General features: G+C 37.9%; 2 protein-coding genes and 1 pseudogene across 22 annotated transcripts in view; 2 read left to right on the top strand and 1 right to left on the bottom strand.

Moving 5' to 3' along the window:
* Positions 1 to 22,861, bottom strand: part of FUBP1 (far upstream element binding protein 1) — a 37,833-nt gene extending 14,972 nt beyond the window's left edge. For 10 of the 18 annotated variants that reach the window (XR_004274576.1, XR_004274573.1, XR_004274577.1 and 7 more), the window contains exons 1-17: positions 22,546 to 22,785; positions 13,762 to 13,852; positions 12,876 to 12,938; positions 12,031 to 12,069; positions 11,507 to 11,546; positions 10,934 to 10,986; positions 10,772 to 10,843; positions 10,586 to 10,643; positions 8,206 to 8,368; positions 8,007 to 8,105; positions 7,782 to 7,883; positions 7,230 to 7,332; positions 7,046 to 7,146; positions 6,610 to 6,751; positions 5,495 to 5,655; positions 1,957 to 2,108; positions 1,795 to 1,874 (exon numbers count right to left, since the gene is read on the bottom strand). Coding sequence is in view for 7 of the 18 variants with exons in the window: in XM_032296514.1 (XP_032152405.1) it covers positions 1,795 to 1,874; positions 1,957 to 2,108; positions 5,495 to 5,655; positions 6,610 to 6,751; positions 7,046 to 7,146; positions 7,230 to 7,332; positions 7,782 to 7,883; positions 8,007 to 8,105; positions 8,206 to 8,368; positions 10,586 to 10,643; positions 10,772 to 10,843; positions 10,934 to 10,986; positions 11,507 to 11,546; positions 12,031 to 12,069; positions 12,876 to 12,938; positions 13,762 to 13,852; positions 22,546 to 22,665 (1,639 nt within the window). In the remaining 11 variants the exon portion in view is untranslated. Of the gene's footprint in view, positions 1 to 1,794; positions 1,875 to 1,956; positions 2,109 to 5,494; positions 5,656 to 6,609; positions 6,752 to 7,045; positions 7,147 to 7,229; positions 7,333 to 7,781; positions 7,884 to 8,006; positions 8,106 to 8,205; positions 8,369 to 10,585; positions 10,644 to 10,771; positions 10,844 to 10,933; positions 10,987 to 11,506; positions 11,547 to 12,030; positions 12,070 to 12,875; positions 12,939 to 13,761; positions 13,853 to 22,545 lie in introns of all 18 variants that reach the window. The other 8 variants (XR_004274583.1, XR_004274584.1, XM_032296519.1 and 5 more) reach the window with 5 other exon arrangements.
* Positions 2,140 to 5,459, top strand: LOC116563805 (annotated as a pseudogene). Its single transcript, XR_004274585.1, has one exon. The product of XR_004274585.1 is annotated as a nuclear nucleic acid-binding protein C1D pseudogene (transcript).
* Positions 22,837 to 23,528, top strand: part of DNAJB4 (DnaJ heat shock protein family (Hsp40) member B4) — a 44,916-nt gene continuing 44,224 nt past the window's right edge. The window contains exon 1 of one of the 3 annotated variants that reach the window (XM_032296526.1): positions 22,837 to 22,955. The gene's annotated coding sequence lies outside the window, so the exon portion shown is untranslated. Of the gene's footprint in view, positions 23,281 to 23,528 lie in introns of all 3 variants that reach the window. The other 2 variants (XM_032296525.1, XM_032296523.1) reach the window with 2 other exon arrangements.

Raw genomic sequence — 23,528 nt, 5'->3', positions numbered from 1 at the left:
CTAGGACTGATCTAGGTCTATATGACTCTGAAGTCTAAATTCTGGACCACTACACACAAATTCTTAAGACTTTTTTTGAAAAAAGTTTTAGTTCAGGTAACTATTAAAAGATTACATTATTCTAAAAAAAAAAAGATTACATTATTCTAATACAAGCAATACCTACCGCAGAGACCCGGTAATCCTTTGGTAAATCTGAGCTGGGCCAGCCAGCTGGTTTTAGTTAAATGGGTTACTTCTTACCCAAAGACCATGTTGCAACCACATTCACTGACCAGCTTCTACAGTGGTGACTTCACTACTACTCCCAGTGAGAAACTCAACTTGCGATACAGAGACCACTTCCAATTCTTATTCCCATTATTTTTTCCTCAATCATGCTACCTATCCAATAGTGCTCAAAGACACAATCCTGGCAGATCCAAGTTACCCAATATAAATCTGCCCCTTAACCTACTTAAACTCTTGAATCTCATTACTAGCTTACATATACTATCCCAATTAGCTGATATCAGGGAAAGAAAAGCCCTTTCATTCTCCAAAAATTATTATATTCTGTACTCTGTGAGCCCTTCTATCATAGTGTTGCTTATGCTGGGAGTGCATTCTTTTGCTATAGAACACAATCCCAACTTTGCATACTCATATCCTAGCACAACTCAAGTTGTTCCTTGAATTAATGGAAGTTGTGGTTATTTGGTAACTGCCATGACATCATATTTCACACAGCACCCTTCCTATGAAGTTAACAATCAGGCAATTTCCTTTAATTCCTTCAAGTTTTTTTAGGGATGAACATATGTGTAGAAAGTAATCCATAATTGAGTATACCTTCCTTGAAACTACTCCAGTGAAAGAGGTCTAAAAAGTAGGTAACAGGTGGGAAAAAAAGGATCATAAATAAATGTTAATTGGTTTCAAAGAATGACTCTTTGACAAAGACGGAAAGCAAACTACAGGGTATGGAAAAATGCAAGAACAGAACAGGATATGATATATATGCAGAATCCAGATCTGAATATAGAAAATAATTACATGTATTTGAGTTTTAGCGTGCAGTTATTAAACACAGGCCTGATTTTTACTCACATGAAGTTGTCACATGAGGAGTACTAGAAGAGACAGTTTATCTTACTTGACAATTTGGAAGTTTAATGCACAAATACTTAACACTCTGTTAGACTGTAACATATATATATATATATTTTTAAAGAGATGGGGTCCCATTCTGTTGCCCAGGGGAGTGTAGTGGTGCACCTACAGCTCGCTACAATCTAGTACATCGAGGCTCAAGCAATCTTCCTATCTCAGCCTTCTGAGCAGCTGGAAGTATAGGTGCGTATCACCCTGCCCAGCTAACTTAAAACAAATGAGATGGATCCTGCCATGTTGCCTAGGCTGGTCTCAAGCCTCAGCCTCAGTGCCCAGCCCCTATCACATAATTTTGTAAGGGTAAAAACTATTTTTTCATAGATAATGCCACAATTAATACACTACACATTTGACATCACTGGTTTCTAAAACCTACTGCACCATACTCTTTCCGGTAGTTTTTAGCTTTTAACATTTTGCTATATCAACTCATAAGAAAGTCAAATGCAAGCAGAAAGAAGTTCCATAAAAGCAAAGATCATATACATGTCAGTCCTCTACACTGAGTTGGCGGCAGTGCCTAACACTGTTGAAAGAGTAGAGTGAAGGTGATGCATACAAATGTAGACTACTAGAAAATTTAATAATGTAACAGGAGTGGGAAATAATACAGGTAACACACAAATGATAAGCATCTTTTACCTGGATCAGGAGGAGCCTGCTGCTGCCAGTGTGGATATGCATTTCCCCATCCCTGAGGGGCATATGGGGCTGGGGGACCACTGAAAAGAAAAATCAGTATAAAAATACAGTCCATAAACGAGAATCTTTGGGGAAAAGCCCAGAACTAAACCCAATACTTACTGAGGAGCTGGGCCTGGTGGTCCTGGATTATAAGGTGCAGGGTTGTATGGTCCCATTGGAGTTCCAGGCCCTGGAGGCCCAGGAGGCCCATGGGGGCCTGGGACACCATGGGGCCCATGGGGTACAGGTGGCCCTAAAGGATTTACTGGGCCCTACAGAAAAAGGAAGACATAGGAAAATCAGCAAAACACAGTAGTGGTTAAACAACTCTATGGCCAAATAATCTTCCATTTCTACCCTCTTATATTCACAAACAACAAATTTTAGGTTTTCCCTCCTTTCCTCATTCATTTTTCAAAACCTATTTTATCTGCCATAATAATGAGACATGTAAAATTTACTAAAATCAACGGTAGCAATTAAGTACAATTTAAATTAAATTCAAATTAGCAATTAAATTTCCTTTAGCTTGTTTGTGAACAGCAGTAGTTCCCTTTCTTTTTATAATTCTCACTTTTACTATCTCTTTTTCATTTTAATCACATAAATCAGGTCCTTATCTTCAGCTCTTCTCTCTATATCTACTCACCTAATATGAGCCAACTATCTTGACAATATATATTCCCAAACTGCTTGGGTCTTCTATCAATTGTCTTCTGAACACTTCACTGATAATGTGGCAGCTAGCTGGTTCACTATCAAACTAAAATCCACCTCACAACCTTTTTCTGTCACTGGAACCCCATTTAGATCTGTAATTTATATTCTTTTTGGCTTTTCTGGTATCACAAATTTTAATAGCACAAAAAATTCCCTTTTTAATTTATTCAACAAATCAGGGTACTTTACATCCTTATCATGCATGCAGGCCACATCATAATTAATAATGCTTAACCGATTTCTGTTTTGTTAAGCCAACTTGCAAAGACATTACATTTAACTGTCCTAAAATGCTCCGAGTAGTAAATACAACCAGGTGATATGTTGGACAAAATGCTAACACTACATTTCGTTGTCAATTTCTCACTGCAAAATAGGGAAACTAAACTTCATGACCTTTAAAGTTATTTTTATTAACTTGTCTCTTTAAATATCCAATTGCTGTCACCTCTCACTTATTAACCATGACCTATTCTTTCCAAGTAGTGAAAATAACACTGAAAAAGTAGCAACATTTTTTAGGGCTATGTGCCATTCTTTTAAGTGATACACACATGAACATTCATTTAATCCCTACAACTCTATGAAGTAGATACTATTACTCTCATTTTACAGAAGTAAATCAAGGCACAGAAAAGCATGAATAAACTACAAAGTCACATAGCCAGTAAATGATTCATAAGATTTTAAACTCAGGCAACCCGCCTCCAGAATTCATGCTCTTTACAATCATACTAAATTACTTCTTTAAAACAAGCTATCTTGTTTCTCCATGAGTCCAACAGAAATACTGATCCATGCATGTGAGGCTAATCAAAATCCAAGATGTGCTACGCACTCTTTGCCATGGCATCAACCTCTATCATTATTCCATAAACACTCCATTTTTTGAACAATTAAAATAACTGTCCATACAAAAGAACTTACAACTTTTGTGTATATTTTGTAAGATGTTCCTTACATGTCTTTTGTACATCTATTTTTGTCTTCCCAAGTAGACAGAAACAGTATCAAACTTGTTTTGCACCCCATTTACAACATGGCAAATATCAAAAAGAATTTTCCTAGGAAATTCTGATTATTAATAATTTAAGACGCTCCCTGTACACTTTGTGTTAAAAATCCCAGTAAGATACCATCTGCTTCATTTACAAAAAAGCAGTCAAAGCTTTTCATACTTTTTTGTTCTAACAGAAAACTTTTAGAGAAAAAATTTCCACATTTGGCTGTGCATCAGAATCACCCAAACATCTATGTAAAATTAGATGCTGGGCCCTATCCCAGACATTTTGTCAGGTCTGTCTCTATAAATTATGTGTAAGAGTAAGAAGCCCCCAATTGTCTACATTTTAAACCACAGAAAATTTATGAGCCAGTCCAAAAGCTAGGATTTGTGAATTTCTACTGTAGAGTGGGAGATGCATCTGATTTATCTTGTTTGCTTCACTGGGGTTCAGTATAGTAAAACCTTAATAAATAATGAATTCCATTAGCTATTTCCTTCAAGTATGTTTCACAATCCTACACCAACAATATCATCATTCCTGCAGGTAACACTACCCTCTCTTATCTACCAACACCCAAATGTAAGGTTGTTCTCAAAACCTGTAACTGCATATTTAATAACGTGATTTTCATTGCTAAAAAATCTACATGTTGTATGTATCAAAAAATCTACAAATGCAGACTAATATTTATACATTTTCCTTTGATGTATTTGAATAAACATCTTATTTAACTACAGTCTATGGGTCTATGCTATAAATTTAAAGTTTAGCCTGCAGACTGGAGTCGAAGTCCGTGAGTCAGCCATAATGGCAGATGAAGAAATTAATGAAGACTATCCAGTAGAAATTCACAAGTATTTGTCAGCCTTTGAGAATTCCATTGGTGCTGTGGATGAGATGCTGAACACCATGATGTCTGTTTCTAGAAATGAGTTGTTGCAGAAGTTGGACCCACCTGAACAATCAAAAGTGGATTTGGTTTCTGCATACACATTAAATTCAATATTTTGGGTTTATTTGGCAACTCAAGGAACGTCCAGTAAAGCAGGAATTGGAAAGAATCAGAGTATATATGAACAGAGTCAAGGAAATAACAGACATGAAAAAGGCTGGCAAGCTGGACAATGGTGCAGCTTTAAGGTTTGTAAAAAATGCTCTCTGGGAACCAAAACCGAAAATCGCATCAAAAGTTGCCAATAAAGGAAAAAGTAAAAGTTAACTTTTTGATTTTGATGTATGCATATTCAAAAAGTACATCATTTGTTTCCACAAAAGAATTCTGTGACAGTGCAAGGTTTAAATGTGTTTCTTATTGAATTTATATATATATATATATTTACAGTAAATTTGTAAAGCTGAATACTTTCCAAAGATTGTTATCTTTATTGATTTGCACTATGAGGATTTAAACACTGTGATATATTTTATATTTATAATTTGCCATCTCTTTTGATGAGACTCATTTCTTTATGTAGGTCAATCTTGCAAGAACCATTTTATAAGCAACTGTGAAATTTAAGTAAAATGTTCTTCGTAAACATTTGTATTAATTTAAATGAATAATGACCTTATGAAGTATGCTTTCTGTAGACTGAAATTATAGGTATATCTGTTTTCACTATATGACATTAAGAAAGCATGAAATGACCTAAATGTTCATTGTTTTCTGTATAGTTACTTTATAATGTTTTCATGATCTTAGGAATTACTGCTTTGTTGATATTCAGAGTGTGAAACTAAAACTTTATAGTTGTACTTTAATTCTTGGCATGTTGCCTTATGTCCCATTTAAAATAAAATACATTCTCATTAACTGTAGATGGGAAATAAGGTTGTATGTTGATGGATAAATTTTGGCATGATGACTATACTCTCTCAATAAAGGTTGAAAGTGTTAAAAAAAAAAAAAAAAAAGTTTAAAGCACACTCACACCAATCTTTTCTTCTATGAGTTGCCGAGCATAGTCTATCTGTTGTGGAGTGCCACGAATTGTAAATAACTTCATGTTAGGATCTGCATTTGGTGGAGGATTTCTCTGAAGTTCTATTCTTGCACCAGACTGTTGGCTTATGCTTTTTATGGTTTCACCTCCTAAAATAAAAAGACAGTAATTCCTCTAAAGGTTTCGAGGATATACTGGGTGCTATTTAGAAGAAAATGGTCACAATTAAATGGGCTATTAAAAATACGGTTTGGTCAGTATCCTACTTGACAATATTCTATTAAGATTTTTCATTTAATAGTCTACACTTTAAATTTTAGGAAGCATTTTATGCTTCTCTTAAAATACATTTACTTAGTATGTTTATACAAAGCCTTAATGTGATTGTAACAAAATATATGAATAAACTGCTTTTAAAAGCAGTGTAAACATAAACTAATACAATTATAAACATTTGAATTTTAAAAATACAAGTCAGGAAAAATAAAAATGCACAAACAAAAACACTCAAATCACTTTTTGGGTCAAAAGACATTTCTTACATTAATAATTGCCTCTCAGTCCCCTTTCTCTAGAAGGTAGTAAGGTTAAATTCCTGCTCTTTTCATAAATATACATGTGAAACTTGTTTTACATGTATATTTCATCTATGTTTTACTTGTTACACATGAACATAAGAATGCTTTTCGGCTAGGTGTGGTGGTTCATGCTTATAATCCCAGCACTTTCAGTGGCTGAGGCCAGTGGATCACGACGTTAAGAGTTCAAGACCAGCTTGGCCAAAATGGTGAAACTAAACATGGTCTGTACTAAAAATACAAAAATTAGCCAGGCATGGTGGTGGGTGCCTGTAATCCTAGCTACTTGGGAGGCTGAGGCAAAGAATTGCTTGAACCCAGGAGGCAGAGGTTGCAGTGAGCCAAGATCACACCATTGCATTCCAGCCTTGGTGATAGAGTAAGAATTTGTCCTCAAAAAAAAAAAAAAAAAAACCAAAAAGCTTTTCTACTAATATACAGCCAGAGAAAACACATTGCCACTTGTTTACAACAAGTGTCCAGAAAAATAAATGTGTTAAATATTAAGAGTTTAAAATACATTGCCTTTTCCTATTATTAATCCAGTCTTCCCAGTTGGCACAATAAAATTAAATTCCTGTAGTCCACCAGGTGGTCCCATGTTCCAGTTGCCTTGACCTCTACCTCTTCCTCGACCACCAGGTCCGGGTCCACCAGGATTACCAGCCTATAGACGGAAAGATAAGAAAGAAAGAAAATCAGCACAGAAATACTTCTTTTAAAGATGAACTGGCCCAAATGATCATAAGTAATAATATGTGTAAAAATACAAGAGTAAATAAGGTAGCACTTAAAGCAGTACTTCTTCCTGCTCCAAGATCTTTACCTTAAAGCAATTCAAACTTTCTCCATTAATAAAGCATCATGAAGTAGACTCTGATATAGAGGAAACCTCAGATTTGATGAAGGAAAATACTTTTCCATGAAAACAAAAAATGAAAACGTTAACTTTCTATCAAACCTGAACACTTCGAAGAAGGTCTGTAATAATTTCTGCAGCATGTTGACATCGGTCTGGAGGTCCTGTTATTTGTGCTATTCTATCAGGTGTTGTCCCATCATCTTCGAAACAAAGAAACAAAATCAAACAATAAATGTATGTCAAAACTAACTGCTGCAACACTTACATTATTATGTGTACTCACCTGGCTTAAACTGAATTCGAACACCAGCATCATTTTGAATTTTTTTGATCATCTCTCCATTTCTTCCTATTACAATGCCAACAGCAAATCTCGGGATGGGGACCTTATGTAAAAAAGACTAAGTGTTAAGACAGCTGGCTTCTCAGGATTCAAAGTTAAAAAAAGGATAAAAAATAGCCATTTCCAAGGCCGGCCATGGTGGCTCATGCCTCTAATCCCAGCACTGTGGGAGGTCGAGGTGGGCGGATCACAAGGTTAGAAGTTCAAGACCAGCCTGACCAAGACGGTGAAACACTGTCTCTTTAAAAAAAAAAAAAAAAAGCCATTTCCAGAAAATCTGCCTCAAATCATAAAAGTACATACAATGCTATATTTATAGCAAATAGGGTAATAAGAAATAAAATATAGAATTCTGTATTCTCAAGTACAAAGGAGAAATAAAAGGATACAATGTTAGAGAAAGCCACTTAACACAAAATAGAAAGCACTATTATATTTATGTATATTTATGAATTAGCATACAACCATTTCTGAATGGGTATTTTTACTTACGTCTATCCCTTCATTTCCTCCTATTCTTGACCCATACTCATTCCGAACTTCTCTGAAACCACCTTGATCACGAATTAACTCTAACACCATTTCCTTGGCTTGCTAAAGTAGAAAAAGTTAACTAATTTAGAAAGAGTGTCTCAAAACATTTTAATTATACATGCATATTTTGCCCAACCCCATTCAACCCAACTCCTTCTTTATAAAATATAAAGTTAAGTTTACTTGAACTTTATATGGGTCTCCTGTAATTCTAAGAGGTTTGTCAGCACCAGTGTTCTGAGGCCCGTCTTGGATCATAACCATTTTAACTCCAGCCCGTTCCTGTTATAATCATAGAAATAATATATATTAACAAAAGAGAGTGGAAGAAAATGGTCATCAAAACAGACCAAAAATAACCACTTTACAAACATAACCATACCTGAAGCTGTTTAATAGTTTCTCCCCCCTTTCCAATGACTAATCCTGCCTTGCTAGCTGGAATCATGATTTCTTGCACTGCATTTCCCGGTCCATCACCATGATGGAAGCCAGGAGCTGGTCTTCCTTTTTCAACAATCTGATCCAGTAACCGTTTTGCCGACCTGTTAACATATTTGAATAGTAAGTTGTAGCATATCTAAGCTCATTCAAATAGAGAAATATAAAACAACATAACCAAGTACTCCTATACCAATTATGGATTAGGTGCCTTAATGCTAACTTTAACAATGCTTTTACTTTAAAAATTTTTTTTGAGATGGAGTCTCACTCGGTCACCCAGGCTGGAGTGCAGTGGCACAATCTTGGCTCACCGCAACCTCCACCTCCTGGGTTCAAGTGATTCTCCTGCCTCAGCCTCCCAAGTAGCTGGGACTACAAATGCGTGGTACCATGCCCAGCTAATTTTTGTATTTCAGTAGAGATGGGGTTTCACCATCTTGGCCAGGCTGGTCTTGAACTCCTTATCTTGTGATCCACCCACCTCAGCCTCCCAAAGTGTTAGGGTTACAGGTGTGAGCCACTGTGCCAAGCCAACAATGCTTTTACTTTTAACTGAAAAATTTTCTAGATATACAATTTTTATTTTTAAGAGCAGTCCAAAATTTCCAAGAAAGAACATTCTAATGCTAAAGTTATCTCAGAATTAAACTGATTCCTCCAAGAACTAAATGATTTACAGTTTTAAACTACCATTTTGCTTACTCATATGCTACAATTATTCATTCAACAAATATTTAGGTATCAGCTATGTGCCAGGTGCCATTCTAGGTAATGGAGTAATAGCACTGATTAAAAAAAACAACACAGTTCCTGCTAGAGAGTAGCTTCATTTCATTAAAAAGTAAAAATATATAGGGGCTACTTGCTGAAAATTAAAAAAAAAAAAAAAAAAAAAAAAAAAGAAAAAAAAAAATTCAAAATAAAAAGCACACATTATTTGGTAAGTGCTAAAAAGAAAATCAGGCCAGGTATGGTGGCTCATGTCTGCAATGCCAGCACTTTAGTAGGCCAAGGTGGGTGAATCACGAGGTCAAGAGATAGAGACCATCTTGGCCAACATGGTGAAACCCCATCTCTACTAAAAAACAAACAAAAAAACCAAACAAACAAATAAAAAAACCAAATGTGGTACATGCCTGTAGTCTCAGGTACTTGGGAGGTGGAGGCAGGAGAATTACTTGAACCCAGGAAGCACAAGCTACAGTGAGCCAATATCGTGTCATTGCACTCCAGCGCCTGGGCAACGGAGTGAGACTCCGTCTCAGCGCACGCGCGCCGCACGCATGCATGCACACACACACACACACACACACACACACACACACACACACACACATTCTCTCTCTCTCATAAAGGAGGGGAACTAATAATGCAGAAGGAAGTTCAACTGCAGGCACACTGACTTTCAGTAATAAGAAAGCGCTGGCTTTAGACACATGAACACAAAGAAAAGCAATTATCTGAGTACTATGTGAACAGAGAAAAAAATGAAGGCTGGTAGTTTTAGTGGTAGGGAAAAACAAAAGCTTCTTATGATCTGCCTTTTTTTTTTTTTTTTTTTTTTTTTTTGAGATGGAGTCTCATTCCATTGCCCAGGCTGGAGTGCAGTGGCACTATCTCCACTCACCGAAAACTCTGCCTCCCAGGTTCAAGCTATCGTCCTGCCTCAGCCTTCTGAGTAGCTGGGGTGCATGCCACCACACCTTTTTTTAGTAGAGACAGTGTTTCACTGTGTTGGCCAGGCTGGTCTTAAACTCCTGACCTTAGGTGATCCACCTGCCTCAGCCTCCCAAAGTGCTAGGATTACAGGCATGAGCCACCATGCCTGGCTATGATTTGCTTCTGTTTTTCTCAGTAAATAAGCTTAAGTCGGAAAGAGGTGGGGTTAGATGCTGAAGATTTGGAGGTGGGGAGATGTAGGATTAAAGAGCCTTGGAGAGGAGTGGAAAAGTGAATGAACTAGGCCTTCAAAGTTTGGTCAATGAAATGGGCCACAGGCAATGCAATAGTCCATTTGAGTTTAATGTCTATGAGTTTTAGGTGTCACCAGTCAACATGACTGTGCATTCTTCTCTAGGTTACACCTGGCTTTGCTCAAGTAGAGACTGGAATAGATATGAAGTTGTTTTCACTATTTTGTGTCTTTAATGACTCAGATAATGAATCCTAATTGAAAAAGACATGAGGTATAAACCTCAAAACTTTGAGGGGAGGCAGCAAGGAGACAATAGTGTAAAATAAAGCAGTAATGAAGAGCAGAGGCAAAATTCAAAGAGTTCTCCTGTTGTTAATTGGACTTTTAAGACTTTCAAACTTACTGGACAGATTCAGGTGTTCCAGTTAGCATACAGGACCTTTCTGGAAGGCCACCACTATCTACAATTAAAAACAAACAAAAAACACTTTAGGTCAAAAATTAAAGGTAGCATTATTATTACTAGAAACCAAAAAAAGAATGCTAGTTTTCCAGTCACTTTGAAAATATCAAGAGAACATAACATTACCAGGAGCTATCTGTATTTTGCATCCAGATTCCTGTTGTATTCGTGAGATCTGTTCACCTCCTCTGCCAATTACTAGTCAAAAAAAAAAATTTTTTTTGGTTGAAAAGATTCTAAAATGTGTTTTGATCATGTTTTCAAAACTTTAAAAATTAAGTTACTTACTAAATCCAACCATTCCATCTGGAACTTTGTATTCTTCTGTCATTACAGACCTGCTAAGAAGTAACAGAAAGTACCATTTTCCTTCAGTGAAAGATAATTTGTTTACAAATAAAAGGTAACCTATTAATAAAAACGGAAGTCCAATGTCTCCCAATGGCTTAAACTAAGATTCTAGGTTCAGACTTACGTCAAAACATATGGCCTTATTACTTGAGCCGTTAAATTAAGAATTTTAAGATGATGCATCAAGTGAAGAAGGGATGATGAATGCAACAGTCTGAAGGCATGAACTGTATAAAGAGCTGGACGAGTTTGGGGAATGTCATCTTAACAGTTACTCTAACTCACCCTTGTTCTAAAATGTGGCTAATTCCACCTATCTTTCCAAACCACAAATTTATCTCACTCATAAGAAAAATAATCACTCTATGGCACCTCCCCATGGTGGGGTGACATTAACTATGTATACCAAAAAATACAGACACATATTCAATATACACCAATATGGTTGTGTTTTTACAAACAGCTCAACCAAAACTTGCAGAATACTTTTTGAAAAACTTGTGACTCTACCTTTGCTGCTGATGCATCGGTGGTAACTGTGTTCCAAAAGCTATCAAAAAATTAAATAAAAATAAAATGAAAATTCAAAATTGAAGTTTACTTATATATTTAATTAACAACACAATCACATCAAACATTCAAAAACCTTTAACTAATGTACAGACAACACCTTGAAGAAAGTCAAATTTTATACAGAGTACTTATATCAGCATTGACAGTGGCAAGAAAGTCAATGAAAGGTTAGACATTATATTAGCAATGGCACAGAACAATCTCCTTTTTCAATTTGTACAAGCATAGATCAAGATTTGAAGTTGTTAAATACATAAAATAATTCAGCAACCAATCTTTATATATACCTGGACACAGTTAATGGGACAAATTGTAAAACAGAAGAAAAAGGTATATAAATTCATGCTAGGTGATCCAAAAGGCTCATAAACCAACTAACTTCAAAGACATCCAATAATATGAACAAAATCTTCATATTAAAATTCAGTTGACTTTTAACCCAGTTTAAAACGAATACTTACAGTCATTTTGAGGAGCAACTTTCTTAGCATCTGGTTGATCTGGAAAATTAAGTGTCTTTTAATTTGTTGCGAATTAAGTACAAAGCTTCTCCCCTCCCAAACAAGAATAAATAACAATATAAACATTTATTGAAATATCCAAAGGTATGGTTTATCATTTAAACCGAAACTGCCAAATTTCAACTCAAACTCAGAATCTAAAAACGAAACTATATTCTCTTCACGTTCAAAAGATGCACAGACATTAAACTAGTTATCTGATTTTAACAAACCACTGACATTAATGTACGTTAAGCATATTAGAATGATACAAGACAAAGTACTTTAGGTCCATTACTGGCGAAATATCACATGCTAAAGGCTAATGATGCTTCCACCTCAGGAACTGAAGACTGGGGGGGGGGGGGGGACCTATCAAACTAAGAAAATCTGACATATTAAAAGTTGAGTGTATCTGACGGTGACCACAAAGCTATGCCCCCCAAAAAACAACAACAAAAAAAAAACCCCCACAACATTACAAGGCAATTTCAACCTAAACTGTTCTTTTATAAACAAACATTTCACTGTATAAAACTTTAGGAAAAAAACCTCAAAGCAACTACAGTACTACCTTCATATAAATCCATTATACAGATGAATACAATGCATACCTTGGAACTGACAACCTATAGCTCAAAGTACTACATTCTCCTCCCCCCTTCAAACTTAAATGATTAAACATCAGAATGTTGTGCAGCAAAAATTCAGACACATAATCCAAGAAGTATTTGTGTCCATTTAAGAATCCACTGGTTTATTCCACGTTTACATACTGAACACATGTAATAAATAAAAATTCCTGCCTTTAAAAGGAGAGGGCATTCCCTCCCAGTGTGTTGTACTGCTCGGACTTGTCCAAGAGCCATCTACACATAAAATAAAAAGAATACATTACATACAACATCTGAAGCATCATTAGCTCATTTTTTTTTTGTATATTAAAAACCTCACTATAAATATGAAAGACACTTAAATAAAAGGAAATCAAGTTCTCTGGTCAAAAGCTACAAATACATTCTACAGCCACAGTGAGAATCCTCCCTTTAAAAAAAGGGGTAAAAAGAAAATGTATCAAAACTCATACATCAAACCTAAAACAAAAAATACATGCAGACTTCTAAGTTCAGGAGCTTCAACAATTACGATTTTTTAAAATACAAAGCACTGTAAATCCACTGTTTAATCCACAGGTTTAAAGCTAAACCTGAAACACAAACGTACTAAAAACAAAGAACATTAAAAAAAAAAAAGTTATAACCTGTAACACCCTAGGGTAGCAAACTATAGCAATTTCAACCTTTAAAGTGAAATTGGAAATAGGAAAATGACGAAAGCACAGCATATTAAAATCCATTCATGTATGAGAAAAACCAGTGAAATGCCTTCTAAGTAATATATATTCTCGTTTTTTTTTTTTACGTCTGTGCAAATTTTCAATCTGGCACAATACTAAAAGAGGGAAAATAAACTGTTTTCTAATAAGACAAAACTTCCTGGTTGACTCAAATTTTACCTACCTTGTTTAGGTCTCTCCCCAACCCCCAACCCCTTTTAGGCCAATATACACCTTACAATTTTATTACTTTTATAATAAAAGTAATGTCTCAATAAAATAATAGAAAAATACTGAGAATCACTTCAACTAAACACTCTGAAAAACAATTTAAAATGCTTATGAGTACAACTTACCTCCATCTTCTAAGGGTCTTTTTTGTCCCCCATAACCATAGTCATTTGAATTCAGTGATGTCCCAGCATCACCTCCAATTTTTGCTGCAATCTAAGAAAACAAAAAGAGAAAAAAAACAAAACAAACAAAAAAAAAAAACCCCACAAACTATTACATACCATTCATTACTAAATTTCCATCACTTCCTAATATGTATGTGAAATACTTAGTATCACATCAGAGAATTTACTTGACAAATTAAAATTACAGCTCAATTTATTGCTACCATAAATACTTCAGGCAGTTAACATAATAATCATGTGATGAAGCTTCTGATACATCCCTATAGGAAGCAACAAAGAAACAACCAATTAGGAATCCTTAAGAGAGAGCAAACTGATTTAAAGAAAATCTGGATCCTATCTGGCTCTCTCTCTCATGACATTTCAAAAGATGTGCGTAAACACAGAGAATGTGTACACTTTGTGGGACTCAAAGGCTAGTAAGACAGCCACTAGCCATATATGGTTACTAAGTACTTGAAATGTAACTAGTCTGAAATGACACTTGCTATAAGTGTAAAATTACTGAATATTGAAAATCTGGAACCATGTAAATCATCTCAAAATTTTTATATTGAATACATGCCAAGAGGGTAATATTTTCTATATGTTGAGTTAAATAAAACATGTGGCTCGTATTATAGCTTTATAGGACAATGTTTTTTCTAAGGATATATGCAGGAGTCTGATGAGCTCAAGTCTTAAAACCTCAGCTGTGGAACCATAAAGATATATATATATATATATTTTTTTTTGGAGATGGAGTCTTGCTCTGTTGCCCAAACTGGAGTGCAGTGGCATGATCTTGACTCACTGAAACCTCCGCCTCCTGGATTCAAGCAATTCTCCTGTCTCAGCCTTCCAAGTAGCTGGGACTACAGGTGCCCACCATCATGCCTGGCTAATTTTTGTATTTTTAGTAGAGACAGGGTTTCACTATATTGGCCAGGCTGGTTTGGAGCTCCTTACCTTGTAATCTGCCCGCCTCGCCCTCCCAGTGTGCTGCGATTACAGCATGGGCCACCCCCTCTGGCCTCTCTTAGAAGATTTTTAACTTTTAGAGTAGGGCAAGTAATTTCTTGCACCTGATCGAACAAATGTTAAGAAATATCTAGCTTTGCTGCCATGGTGGCTCATGCCTGTAATCTTAGTACTTTGGGAGGCGGAAGTGGGTACATGGCTTGAGCTCAGGAGTTCGAGAGCAGTCTGGGCAACATGGTAAAAACGCATCTCTACTAAATACAAAAATTAGCTGGGTGTGGTGGTACATGCCCATAGTCCCAGCCACTCGGGAGGCTGAGGCATGAGAATCACTTGAACCCAGGAGGTGGAGGTTTCAGTGAGCCGAGGTCACACCACTGCACTCTAGCTTGGGTGATAGAGCAAGACTGCTTAAAAACACACCTACACACACCCACACCACACCTGGCTTCAAGTCACAAGTAGGGAACAACCAGTAGATATTTATTGAATTTTTCTACAAAAGGAGAACTGGAGTGGTTCCCATTTCCATGGGGAATCATGGAGAGGTTCTGCAACATTGCTGAGTGGTCAGCAATAGGCCAAGCTCTACAGTAAAATGGAGTACATTCATTATAGAAGATGTGTGATGGACTCATGAGAAGTTATTACATACTTCTTTCAATTTTGAGTATATTTGAAATCTTCCAAGGAAAATATTAAAGAAAACCTAACTTTTAGTGACAGGGATTTCCCAAAGATATCCTGGTATGGATAACTGCTTCAAGTTTTTATCATCATCAGATAACTGGAGAGGATAAAATTATAGTTAAGGGTTTAAGTCATAAACTCAACATGGATCACTTAAGTCTAATTATGTATCAGTTCCCATATACCAACTGTATTTCCTAGGACTCCTAGATTTCCCTTTTCCTCATTTAAAAATGCAAACACCAACCACAAAGCATATTAGGATCAAGTATTAGATTGCTCGATTTAAAAAAAGATACACTCTTGGCCAAGCACAGTGGCTCACGCCAATAATCTCAGTACTCTGGGAGGCTGAGGCGGGTAGACCACCTGAGGTCAGGAGTATGAGACCAGCCTGACCAACATAGCAAAACCCTGTCTCTACTAAAAATACAAAAAAACCAGCGGGACATGGTGGGGCATGCTGGTAATCCCAGCTACTCGGGATTCAGGTGAGAGAATTGCTCGAACACAGGAGGTAGAGGTTGCAGTGAGCCTTTAACTCCAAGAAACTTCTATACAGCGAAGACACTTATTTATACATCCTTACCCACTGAATAGTTCAAAAACGATCCAAATGAAAATGAAAGTTGAGGCTGGTCACAGTGGCTCATGCCTGTAATCCCAGCACTTTGGGAGGCCGAGGTGAGTGGGTCACCTGAGGTCAGGAGTGAAACCTTGTCTGTACTAAAAATACAAAAAAAAAAATTAGCTGGGCATGGGAAGCATGCCCATAATTCCATCTACTCAGGAGGCTGAGGCAGCAGACTCACTTTAATCTGGGAGGCGGAGGTTGCAGTGAGCAGACATCTAACCACTGCACTCCAGCCTGGGCGACAGATCGAGACTCCGTCTCAAAAAAACATAAAAGTTGACACTTAGTTAACTCTAAAGAACCAGTAATACCATTTCAAAAATTTAGAACTGTTACAAAGACATTAAAACTTTTAATAAAAATACCAATAAAGGAGCCAGGCCCAGTGGCACCTGCAGTCCCAGCTACTTCAGAAGCTGAGGTGGGAGAATTGGTTGAGGCCAGGAGTTCAACGCTAATACAGCAGACTCCATCTCTTAAAAACAAACAAACAAACAAACAAACAAAAAAACTGAAAAAACAAAACGAACTGCAGATTTGATCAATTTTCTAAGATCAATAAAATATACAATTACTAGGTGACTACAAGGAGAATTTAAGAAAAATAATTCCTAAAAACCAATTTCCAACTATATTCAACTCCTTTTTCAGAGTACCAGAATTCAACATATTCAATTTTTATTAGACAATTACCAAGTGTGGGAAACTTTTAATTATTACTATTATTATTATTATTTTTTTTTGAGACAGAGTCTATGTTGCTCAGGCTGGAGTGCAGTGGCACGATCTAGGGTCACCGCAACATCTAACTCGCTGAGTTCAAGCAATACTCCTGCCTCAGCCTCCCGAGTGGCTGGAATTACAGGCACACACCACCACGCCTGGCCAATTTTTGTATTTTTAGTAGAGACAGGGTTATACCATATTGGCCAGGTTGGGCTTGAACTCCTGACTTCAAGTGATCCGCCCATCTTGGCCTCTCAAAGTGCTGGGATTACAGGCGTGAGCCGCCGTGCCCCACTACTTTATTTAATTTTAGTTTACAAAAACAATTCAAGCTTTCCACATGGACCATTCTCTGTTTCTTGTATGAGTAAGTTATTTTTCCTGCTTTCATTATTTTAGCATTCCTCACCTCTATTAAGTCAAGAAGTGACAAATCCAAGAATTTGGGAGTTGAAAAGAAATTTGAGAGACACAGTAATCTCTTTTTATCTTGTTTTTGTTCTCCACTGTTTCAGTTATCTACGGTATAGTACAATCAGATATTCTGGGGTTAGGGAAGAGACCCCTCATTCACATAACTTATTACAGCATATTGGTCTAATTTTTAAAAATTTGCCCTTCTTGTTAATAATACAGTGTATTGTTGTAATTGTTCTATTTGATTTTTTAAATTAAAATTTTGAGACCGGGTCAGACTGTTACCCAAGGCTGTAGTACAGTGGCACGATCATGGCTCACTTATGCAACTACCTATAGGACCCAACATTGTCAACACTGTAGACTTGACCTCCCAAGTTGAAGCAATCCTCCCACTTCAGCCTCCTGGGGAGCTGATACTACAGGCACGCACCACCATATCTGGCTAATTTTTTTGTATTTTTTATAGAAACAGGGTTTCACTATGTTGCCTAGGGTGGTCTCAGACTCCCGGGCTCAAGCGATCCTCCTAACTCAACTATCTTAGTTAAAGTTAAGTGTTAAGATTACCAGCGTGAACCACTATGACCAGCCTTGTTCCATTTTATTATTATCATTAATACTGTGTCTAATTTAGACTTCAAGCTTTATATATATGTATATATAGGAAAAAAACATTATCATGTGTATATATAGGATTCGTTACTATCTATGGTTTCAGATATTCACTGAGGGTCTTGGAATGTATCCTCCGAGGTTAAGAACGGACCTAAATATAGTTTACTTAATTATCTTCTGAGATTCAGAAAATCTCTAAAATCAGGTGGTATGACCAACTATAGACCCTTAAGATTTGGTTCCAGAAAACGTGCAAATACCAAAATCCACAGATGCCCAAGTTCCTTATATAAAATGGTGCAGTATCTGCATAACCTACACAAATCCTTTGGTATACTTTAAGTCATCTCTAGATTACTTACAATACCTGATACATTGTACACAGTCGTTGTACTGTTTATATTTACATTACTTATATTGTTGGACTGTTATTCCATTTTTCTAATATTTTTGATCCATGGCTGGCTGAATTTGCACATGCAGAGCCCACAGATACAGAGGGCTGACTTGTATTTTTATTCATCAAAAATGTGTACTGATTTAATTCAGTAAATGTTGAGTACCTACTACAAGCAAGGTCCTGATGGAGTTAGTTCCCATACACCAGACATGCGAAGAAACCTGGACACTAGAAATACTACCATTCCATGATTTGCTTATCACAACCAAGCCTTGCTATCCTGTCACAAAATAATATAAAAAAAGAATCATGCTCAAATGCTAGTTTTCACTGAAGAAACTAATGGTAATTCTAAAAAAAGCTCTATTCTATATTTTCATTTCATTCAAACAACATTGTGCAGCCAGCATCACTTTTATAATTGTCAGAGGAGACTGCAAGAATGATCAAACACATAATGACTAATTTTACAGTTGTCTAGAGGGGAAGGGATGAGGGTTAGCAGTCCTGCTTAGCTACTTATCTAGTCTCTGATTCATTTCTACCTTCGTACAACCTCAAGGAAAAAAACTGAGTTAATACATTTTAATTTTCCAATGTTCTAGAGACAGAAGTTGCTACTAATACCACTGCCAAAGACCTAATCAAACAATCCCAATCCCTGGAGTTACAGCTTGAAATATAAAAAAAAAAAATTTCTGAAGTGCACAGGCTGGAAACTCTGAACTAAAGCAGCAATCTGGTGCCCCTGTGTTGAATTTAGCTCAGAATATCATAAAAATCTGAAAATTTCACATGAAAATAAGCTAGGGAAAAAAAAAAAAAAAAAAAAAAAAGATGGGGTAACTAAATGACCATATGTCAACAACCAGCTAGACAGAGTTAACACTACTGTCATTACCAGATATGGACCAAGAATCATAATCACTTGTCCTGCTTTTATGAATAACCAAGAACTGTCCAGCTAAAAATACCAATGGCATCCCCAACTGGTACAGCCTTGAAGCTCCTTGAGAGCAGGCAACTGTTCTTGTATCTCTTCCTTCCAAAAAAAAAAGCCACAAAACAAAACAAAAAAACAGCAAAGTACTCTAGACAAAAAAAATAAACAACGTTAGTTGATAATCTTGGAAACTTAAGTCAATATTCTTAAACACACAAGAAAAAGTAGTTCAGATATTAACCTAACTTGTTTCTTTTGTCTAAGCACGCTTCTGTATATTCCATAAATTATATCATCAGACTAACAGCTACAACTGACATTTAGAGACATCATCAAATGTAATGGGTAATTCTAGTCAAAAGCTAAAGTTAGGAATCTCAGATTTAAGAACATTTCTTTTTTTTTTTTTTTTTTGAGACGGAGTTTCACTCCTGTTACCCAGGCTGGAGTGCAATGGCGCAATCTCGGCTCACCGCAACCTCCGCCTCCTGGGTTCAGGCAATTCTCCTGCCTCAGCCTCCTGAGTAGCTGGGATTACAAGCACGTGCCACCATGCGCAGCTAATTTTTTGTAGTTTTAGTAGAGACGGGGTTTCACTGTGTTGACCAGGATGGTCTCGATCTCTTGACCTCGTGATCCACCCGCCTCGGCCTCCTAAAGTGCTGGGATTACAGGCTTGAGCCACCGCGCCCGGCCTATTTAAGAACATTTCTATAAAGAAACAAATCATTACAGCAAAGACATCAGGACAACTGATGTCTTGGCATGTAACACAAGAAATTTCAGTTTGATGACAATTTCTGTACTTAAAAAAATCTAAAGCAAGAAACTATGGCTTAGCCTAATAATAAAATCCAATTTTTCTTTTGTGAGACAGGGCCTTGCTCTATTGATCTGGCTGGAGTGCAGGAGCGTGATCTTCACCCACTTCAACCTCTTACCTCCCAGCTTGAAGCGAATCTTGTGCCTCAGCCTCCGAGGTAGCTGGGACTGCCAGCGCAGGCCACCAAGCAAGGATACTTTTCGTATTTTTTGTAGAGATGGGGTTTCACCATGTTGGCCAGGCTGGTCTTAAACTGCTGACTTCAAGTGATCTGCCCGTGTCAGCCTCCCAAAGTGTTGAGATTACAGGCATGAGCTACTATACCCAGCATGAAATTCCATTTTTAATTAAAGCACTGCAACACAAGGTGTTCCATATCTGGATCCACCAGTACCTCTCCTGGCCTTGTTTCATGTCCTCCCATCCCGCACTATCTTCCAGTGACTTCACTCCTGTGTCCTTGTCTTTCCCCCGAACCCTCATACTTCCGTGCATGCTGCTTCTTTTCTCTACTGGCCAAACTTTCATTCATTCTATAACGCCTTGACCAAATATCACTCCTTTACTTAGGAAGTTGGGCATCCCTTTCCAACTTGTGTCCCATACAAGGTGCCTGCCTCATAGTATAAACTTCATCAACACTTATAAAACAAGCAGATTAATTAAATGTCCATATTTTGTCTGCTATCGTTAATCAAAGTATTAACCAAATAATCCTGTTCATCTGCATTTGGTCAAGGAACTATATCACAGCTTCTTAGCAGGAACCAATTCACCCATTAAACCAAAAAAACAATGCTGGGTGCAGTGGCTCATGCCTGTAATCCCAGCACTTTGGGAGGCCGAGGTGGGTGGAGATCAGGAGTTCGAGACCAGCCTGGCCAGTATTGTGAAACCCCATCCTTACTTTAAAAAAAAAAATAAATAAAAAATTAGCCAGGGATGGTGGTGCGCGTCTGTAAACCCAGCCACTGGGTAAGCTGAGGCAGGAGAATCACTTGAACCTGGGAGGTGGAGGTTGCAATGAGTTGAGATGATGCCACTGCGCTGCAGCCTGGGCGACAAAGCCAGACTCCATCTCGAAAAAACACAAACAGCAGCAACAAAACAACACACACACACACACACACACACACAAAACTTCAGTATCTATGTACAGTGTGCGACACAAATTAATCCAATGTGCTGGTTCTAGTAAAATAGCTGGTTCCAGTAAATAAAATAGTTCCCCTAAGTCTTCCAAACCAATCTAATAAAACCCGCTGACAGTTTGTCAGTTACATAAATCCTTTCGCTAGTCTAAACACGTTCAGAATTTCTTAAATTACGTGGAAAAAAAACCCGCAGAATAAATATTAATGTTGACCTTTTGTTATCCTTAATATTTCTGATATAAACAATACAGGTATATATTTATAATGTGTTTACAACATTAGATGTGTTACATTACAACGGATTTTATGAATTCTGATTTTGACTCAACGTTCCTTTAATTGTACCGGAGGCTAAAAAGTTAGAACTAAGTGAACTCCTAATGCAATCAAAACACACCACAAAACTGATTTCTAATTACCATTAGCTTAGCACTAATTAAAAATGTCCAGCACCTAGTACAATACGCATAGTGTCACAGAGAATAGGATTCTTTCGTTTACATGCAAATCCATATCAACACCACACATTTTGAAATTTTAGATATATTAGGGGACTATCTTAAAAATGTAAAGCTCAAGTTAAGAAACCTTTCATTTTCCTAGAATACACGTACTATTTTAACAGTTTTCGTCTGGGAAAAGTGGTGCCTTCAGGGCAAATGCACGCACTACGTAATACAAAGAGGTCTGGTCAGTTTACGACTCTGAACAGAGAGGCAGATTCAAATTGAAACCTCCGGTATAATGGGCCTGAGGCCATTTTGAGAAATAAGGGGGGCGGACTGGTAGAATAGACTGACACGTAAATCCCGCCCTGAGGAAGACTGCTTTCAAGTCCCTTCCTTGTAAGGTGTGAAGGTGAATGGTACCGAAAGCGGCTTTAATTGCGAGGGGGAACAGAAATGAGCTGCAAAGGCTACTTTAGTGACAAATCCCTTTCCTGGCGATGGCTCCAGGAAACAGACCCTAGTTCTTTCTCAAACTCATTACCAGAACCTTTCACTAAACTGTATGAAACTACCAACGCTTTATCCCCTAGAAGAGGGTATTCATCTCGAGGAAAAGGGGAGGCTGTTAGCTCACCGCGGAAAGGCGAGTGCCGCAGAAGCGGAAGAAAGACTTAAGGCCTTCTTCGCGTAGCACGCTTCGGGGTTCTAACTGGATTAGACACTAAGAACACAAAACTGAGTTCTGGTCTCTAATCGATGTTACCAACATGGGGAAAAGTGTCTCTTCACATTTCAGCCCGGAAGGACACCTCTTTCCTCTTCCTCTTGCGCTGAGGGTTAGCGGCCTACTCAGTCAGCGACCAATTACCATGAGCTTTCGGGATCCCGCCGCGCGGTCCACACTTACCTGCCGGGCTCTCTGCAGTGCATCTTTGAAAGCGTCGTTAACTCCCCCACCACCACCGCCGCCACCACCGCCACCAGCTGAGCCAGAAGAAGGTGGAGGCACTGTTGAATAGTCCGCCATGGTTGCTCTATAGGAGCCGCTGCGGCTTGTTCAGGGACTTCCTCTCAGCTAACAGCTAAGAAAGAAAGAAAATGGCGTCCGTTGAAGCTCTATCACATTCTTGCGCGACCATCGTGCCGTAAAGGGGCGGAGACCGAAGAAAGAAACTCTCGCGATGTTTCCGAGGCAACGCGCTAGTGTGAGTCTGGGGCTGAGAAAGAAGGACCGGAACAGAGACGTCGCGAGAATTAAGTTTAAAATTTCGCGAGAACAGAGTTTCTTTTGGCGCCTCCTTTTCGCGTGATCTTGGGGTGAGGCTGGGTAATTGTTCCTGCAGGGTGGTGGGTGACGGTGGCTCGTAGACTGCGGCTGGGTTGGGTAGTGGGAAGCCTGAAGAAAAGGTTGTTTGTTACTGGTCGCTGCCTCAGGGAGGTAGTGCGGCATAATTTTCTGCTATGGGTCTTTCTCGTTTTCCTCGGGGAAGGGCGTAACAACGACGGGCGTGACGTCGACTCAGCAGTGTCACGAGAGCGCTGCCGCCCAGAGGGCGCCAGGAGAAGCGCATCCGAGACGCCGCGCGGTGATGCTCCCGAAAACGTCTGCCCTGCCTAGCGGAAACCCAGCATGATTTTCAGGGTAGTAAAGTGTCCCTGTATTTTACTTCCAGACTGTCAGATTTTTGAGTTTTATACCAAGGGGAGGAATGGTGAATTCAGACTGGAAGCTTGTTAGTTCTCGAACATATTTTAAGTTTTTGTTTAAAATAATGTGGATGTGGCTCTAACAATATGACTGCCCTTTTCCTTTTTTTAAATTTTTTTTTTTGAGACGGAGTCTTGCTTGCACTTTCGCCCGGGCTGGAGTGCAGCGGCGCCATCTCGGCT

This window comes from Sapajus apella, unplaced genomic scaffold (assembly GCF_009761245.1).
Source record: "Sapajus apella isolate SASKATOON/1434 unplaced genomic scaffold, GSC_monkey_1.0 scaffold36, whole genome shotgun sequence".
Lineage (NCBI taxonomy): Eukaryota > Metazoa > Chordata > Mammalia > Primates > Cebidae > Sapajus > Sapajus apella.
The sequence above is the reverse complement of the archived record's forward strand: the minus strand, read 5'-3'. Positions and strand labels throughout refer to the sequence as shown.